The sequence below is a fragment of the Anastrepha ludens genome, chromosome 2 (genome assembly GCF_028408465.1).
Source record: "Anastrepha ludens isolate Willacy chromosome 2, idAnaLude1.1, whole genome shotgun sequence".
Classification (NCBI taxonomy): Eukaryota; Metazoa; Arthropoda; class Insecta; order Diptera; family Tephritidae; genus Anastrepha; species Anastrepha ludens.
The window spans coordinates 126,138,161-126,144,568 of record NC_071498.1 but is presented as its reverse complement, the minus strand read 5'-3'; the positions used below and the strand labels follow the sequence as shown (position 1 = coordinate 126,144,568).

At 46.5% G+C, this 6,408-nt stretch overlaps 1 protein-coding gene across 1 annotated transcript; it reads left to right on the top strand.

The window, feature by feature from the left end:
- Nucleotides 1-687: 687 nt before the first annotated feature.
- On the top strand, nucleotides 688-5,652 carry LOC128854869 (uncharacterized). Its single transcript, XM_054089312.1, has one exon. The coding sequence runs from the start codon at nucleotides 688-690 to the stop codon at nucleotides 5,650-5,652; it is 4,965 nt and encodes a 1,654-aa protein (XP_053945287.1).
- The last annotated feature ends 756 nt before the right edge of the window (nucleotides 5,653-6,408 follow it).

Below are 6,408 nucleotides of genomic sequence, written 5' to 3'. Positions count from 1 at the left end.
AATTCCTTAAAATGGACGCTACAATGAATTGGTTGTTTTAATGAAACACTAGCTAATGATTTATGAAACAACAAAATTACATATTAACTTTTGTTACAAAATTATTGCTATTTAATCATTTCTTTCCCCTGGAAAATTGGATAATGGATTGCGAAATATGCATTTTGCGTACAACATGCGCATTTTCTACATATGTACATGTTGTGAACCCCTGATTAGTTGTAAAAATATTGGGAACCCCTGATTACTTGTAAAACGTTGGGAACCCTTGATTAGTTGTAAAAATATTTGGTGTACTATATACTTTATGTATTTGATTCCCGCTAATTCTGTGTATGCGTGTTTGTACACAACTAGTATGTCCGCACAATAGGTAACGGTCAATGCAGAGTTCCTATTTCGTTGTTTCTTGTTCGCGTACATATGTACAAACGCGCATATATAGAATTAGCGCTAATTTGTATGTGTCCTTCGCCGAATTTGCCGCTGCGTTAATGACTGGTTCGATTTCAGAAATCAGTCGTTAGCCAGCGGAGGGAGGACACACTGCGAAATAAACGCTACAACGCACGGAAAGTTAAATTCGCAATTCCCTCTTTTTTTTTTTTTTTTTCACAAAACCTTTATTTCGCACGTCCGTTCGAAGTCATTTGTTCGCCACTTGTTCCAGCCAGGACCTAGGTAAGCATGGCGACACCAGTTTCAAAGGCCACTACACCTGCATCAGTAGCCGACCAGCAAAGGGTGTCGGATACTGGCACTGCCGTCGGTGTAGTGGATTTGCCAAGTGCTCCCGTTGCCGAGGGAGTCACCACTCGTGCTTCATCTGCCCCCCGCCAAGAAGTGATGTTCCAGGCTATGCAAAAACGCATCGCCGCGCTTGAACGTAGCCTGAAAGTTGCCCAAGACAAAATAAGGGAACACGAGTTAACCAACGAAGCCCAGCGCGCTGATGCGCAAAGCATAGCCAGTGCACCCAGCGACAGTTCCGCCAACGAATCTGCCTTGCCGTCATCAAGCCTGCCGATGACACAGATCCAGTTGCTTCAGCCGCAATCGCCATTAATAACATGTGCTGCTACCTGTGTGCATACGGTGCAGCCGCCGCCGCCTCAGAACGCTACACGTTATCAGATGTACACCGCTACTCGTTCCTCACCGCTTATTTACACATCCTCAACAAATGGGACGTACAGCAGCTCGACTTTGTCTCCGGGCGACACATTTGTTAGCAGTCTTCCGTCAACGGTGCCAATTTCCGCTAATGTGGGCTCCTTACCCTTGCAGTTTTCAACCCAGCCAAGGAAATTGCAAGATTTGCCGGAGTTTAGCGGGAAACCAGAGGACTGGCCGATATTTTTTACTGCCTACACCGAGTCAACCACTGTCTATGGGTACAGTCGCTTTGAGAACAACTTACGCCTGCAGAAGTGCTTAAAGGGTGAAGCCCGAGAAGCTGTTAAATCGCTACTAATCCATCCAAACAACGTGGCCAATATCATAGAGCAACTTAAGTTCCGATTCGGTCGCCCAGAGCAATTAATTCGAAGCCAGCTAGCCCATGTTCGAGAAATTGCCCCGATATCGGAAAGCTCAGTGGTAAAGTTGATACCATTTGCGACGAAGATTAGCAACGTCTGTGCATTTTTACGTTCTGCATGTGGCGGAGAGCAGTATTTAGTGAATCCAACACTCCTCGATGAGCTCGTCGGAAAGTTACCCATGAGCAAGCGTATCGAATGGGCAGTCTTTGCGTCATCTTTACAGCCTTACGCAACTGTTCAGCATTTTAGCGATTGGCTCACTCAACTTGCCAACGTCATCTGCACGGTTTACGATGGAGAAGCAGCGAAAGATTCGAAGCGTCGGGTTGTGTTGCACGCTGCCGAATCTCAACGTCATTCAGCCTGCCCTATTTGCCAGGGCCAACATAAGCCAGCCGATTGTACGCAGTTTAGTCAACTTACAGTGCCGGAAAGGTGGGAGGAAGTGAAGCGACGTCACCTTTGTTTTTCTTGTCTCAACGTTGGACATGGGTCGCGCAATTGCCAACGGCGCAAACTATGTTCAACTGACGGGTGCAAACGGTGGCATCATAAATTGTTGCACGATATTGGGAAAATAATCGATGGGTCATCAAACCAGTCACCGCGGCCTCGAGATCGCCAACGACGTACTTCCATTGCCGATACACATACAGGTATTAGTACGAGGACGCAGCCAGCGTCTCGTATTGAACAGCAAGGTGATGCGGGTGCAGCGGTCCTTAGTTGCAGTACAGATAACAATAGTAAGTTATTATTTCGGATTCTGCCGGTCGTGCTGTATGGGAACCAAAAGCGCGTTGAGACGTACGCACTTTTAGATGAAGGTTCGTCAATAACAATGATTGATAGCACACTAATTGAAGAGCTCGGCTTACGTGGCCGGACTGAACGCTTGAACCTACAGTGGTTCGGAGGACGTGCCGCTCAGGAGTCGGCCATGGTGGTAGATCTACTCGTGAGTGGTGCCGGTATGCAAAAGAGACATAAGTTACGAAGGGTTTATGGTGTTTCAAACTTGCAGCTGCCTTCTCAGAGTCTGAATAAATCCGATTTGCGTTGCCATGAAAGCCAATTGAATAAGCTGGCAGTTGAACCATACGCACAAGTCAAGCCAAAGCTGCTAATCGGACTCGACCACTGCCACCTCGGTTTGCCGTCAACTACAATGCAGCTAAACAAGTGTGGGCCATTAGCTGCGAATACTGAGCTAGGATGGGTTGTATTTGGGCCAACAATGAACTCCGATCCATCATTGCCATCATGCTTATTCGTTAACTGCCACACTGATCAATCTCTACATAATATGGTTGCTGAATACTTCGAGACGGAAAGCTTTGGGGTTCGAGCTGCACCTATCATGGAGAGTGAAGCTGACGTCCGTGCTCGGGAAATCTTGAAGTCTACTACATGCCGTGTTGAAGGAAGGTACCAGACTGGTCTGCTCTGGAAACGTTCCGACATACAGCTACCTGCCAGCTATTCTATGGCTTTGAAAAGATTAGCGGGTGTTGAAGCAAAAATGAGGCGCGATACAGACTTTGCCGCTGAATATAACCGCATCATAAGTTCTTACGTCATGAAGGACTACGCACGAAAGCTGTCGCCAGAAGAAGCCGCTTTAACTTGCAATAGAACATGGTACCTGCCTCATTTTGCCGTGAAGAATCTAAATAAGCCAGGCAAGTTACGCATGGTGTTCGACGCAGCTGCTGAGGTGGACGGTGTGTCCCTTAATTCACAGCTTATGAAGGGTCCGCAAGAGTATCGGTCTTTGCCTGCTATACTATTCCACTTTCGGGAAGGAGCAACGGGCGTGTGTGGGGACATCAAAGAGATGTTTCACCAGGTGCTGGTTCAACGTGACGACAGATGTGCGCAACGATTTCTTTGGCGCCAAGGTGATACTACCAGACAGCCCGAGGTACATGAGATGCGCGTAATGACCTTTGGAGCAGCATGTTCGCCTTGCGCCGCCAATTATGTGAAGACGATCAATGCGTTAGAGTATGGCAACAAAGTCAAGGGTGCTACCCGAGCCGTGAAATCGATACTGGACTACCATTATGTCGATGACTATGTCGATAGCTTTGACACAGAGGAAGAAGCAGCTGACATAACGAAACAAGTTCGCGCAATACATAAGATGGCCGGTTTCGATCTTTGTAATTTCGCGTCAAACTCATTAAGAGTGACAGAAGCACTTAGTGGTGACGGGAATATCCGTCAAATAGCAAATAAAGAAGGAGTACTGGTGGACAGAGTCCTCGGTTTGTTTTGGCAGGCATCAACCGACACTTTTGGGTTTAAACTGAGATTCAACAACGTAGATTCCAACGTTTTGGACGGAGGGCGCCGTCCGACGAAGCGAGAACTTCTCAGTGTGGTCATGTCGATCTTCGACCCGCTGGGCTTTCTTAGCAACTTTGTAGTGAGCGCTAAGATCCTCATGCGGGAAGTGTGGAAGAATGACATCCGGTGGGACGAGCCACTGCCAAACAACGTAAACACCGCATGGGAAGGATGGCGTAAACAACTGCCAATGGTCGCCGAATATACCGTCCCTCGATACTATTATCGAAATGGGAAACCTGAAGTTTTGCAGCTCCATGTTTTCGTCGACGCCAGCGAGGATGCCTTTGCCGCGGTAGCCTACTGGAGGTCAACTAATGCCGCCGGTGAGGTTGAAGTCGCATTTATATCTGCAAAAACTAAATGCGCGCCGATGAAGTCATTGACGGTCCCTCGATTGGAGCTTCAGGCAGCTGTATTGGGTACGCGTTTGCTGAATTGCCTACGAGAGGAGCACTCCTTGCACATCGATGACTGCGTCATTTGGAGTGACTCCAAAACAGTGATCCAGTGGCTTCGAAGTGAACATCGACGCTATAAGCCATTTGTGCAGCATCGGATCGCCGAGATATTAGCCACAACTACTACTGCAAACTGGAGATGGCTACCTACCGAGCACAATGTCGCTGATGAGGCTACTCGAGCTAATAACTTTGTCGACTTCAGCTCGTCCGCCCGTTGGTCCTGCGGCCCACCATTTTTGTTACGAGAAGAGCAGTATTGGCCGACAGAGAGCTCTACATGCAATCATCATGAGGAAGCTGACAAGGAACTACGTCCTAAATTCGCCCGTGCAATCGTAAGCTGTACGTTTCTAGACTATAACCGATTCTCTACATTCAGTAAACTGGTGAGAACGACAGCATGGGTCCTGCGATTCATTGACGTTTGCCGCCGCCGTAAACCGCCAGACCGAGGCTATGGGTTGACTGCCAAAGAAGTTGAGACTGCTAAGCTTTGTTTGTACCGCCTCGTTCAACGCGGTGAATACGCCGAAGAGTTTCAGCACATCGAAAGCGGTCGCAACCTGCCACGCACCAGTTCGCTCATTCAACTTTCGCCGTATATAGACGAAGATGGTGTTCTTCGTGTACGAGGACGCATAGAAGCTGCCAGCTGGCTCCCAATAAGCGCGAGACGCCCTATCATACTACCGCCAAAGCATTGTTTCTCAAATCTGGTCGCCATGCACTACCACGTCAAAATGCATCATCAAAATCTAGAAGCCACTATTTGTGAGATACGTCGCCTTTATTGGGTACCACGCCTCAGGAGTTTGCTGCGCAGTATAGTCGCCAATTGCGCCATTTGTCGCTTAAGAAAAATCCATGCCGTATCGCCATTGATGGGCCCTCTTCCGATTGATAGACTCACTCCTTATGTCAGGCCATTCAGCTATACGGGCCTTGATTACTTTGGACCGATAACAGTAACTGTTCGCCGCGCCAACGAAAAAAGATGGGTGGCGTTATTTACGTGCCTGACAGTCAGGGCTGTGCATCTGGAGTTGGCTCATGACCTCAGCACTGACTCATGTATAATCGTATTGCGCAACTTTATAAATCGTCGCGGCGTTCCCGTACGTGTGAGGTCCGATAATGGGAAGAACTTCGTCGGTGCTGACATGGAAGCAAAGTGCTTCAGTGAAGTCTTCGATTGGCAGTTCTGGACGTTGATGATGGTGAATCGGGTTGATTCACGGAGGCGGGAATGTTGTGAACCCCTGATTAGTTGTAAAAATATTGGGAACCCCTGATTACTTGTAAAACGTTGGGAACCCTTGATTAGTTGTAAAAATATTTGGTGTACTATATACTTTATGTATTTGATTCCCGCTAATTCTGTGTATGCGTGTTTGTACACAACTAGTATGTCCGCACAATAGGTAACGGTCAATGCAGAGTTCCTATTTCGTTGTTTCTTGTTCGCGTACATATGTACAAACGCGCATATATAGAATTAGCGCTAATTTGTATGTGTCCTTCGCCGAATTTGCCGCTGCGTTAATGACTGGTTCGATTTCAGAAATCAGTCGTTAGCCAGCGGAGGGAGGACACACTGCGAAATAAACGCTACAACGCACGGAAAGTTAAATTCGCAATTCCCTCTTTTTTTTTTTTTTTCACAGTACATACAAACATGAATTTGCAAATTAAATAATATAGTAACCTCCCACAAAAAATGTATTAGCAACTCAAATATATATATATTTGCACTTGTGATAAAACAACTTAAGTCGATTTACAGATTTTTTCTGTCAGACGCTAAATTACTAGTTTTTGCGAAATATTTAACCAATTAATCATGCTTAGCTGTAGGTTAAGTAACTATCTTAAAAGAATGTCACTAATATATTATACCATTTTTTTCTATTATATATCAGGGCTCGAATTTTAACATCATTGTAATACCGTTTCTGGGGTGATTGGCCAAGTTCCTCCTCCAATTTGAGGTGTGCGTCTTGTAATTTTTCCACAAATCAAGGGTTGTGGGTTTAATAAACAGTTTTTTC

Bases quoted from the DNA above. Each gene is read 5' to 3' on its own strand.
- LOC128854869 (XM_054089312.1), top strand. From the start codon at position 688: ATGGCGACACCAGTTTCAAAGGCCACTACACCTGCATCAGTAGCCGAC.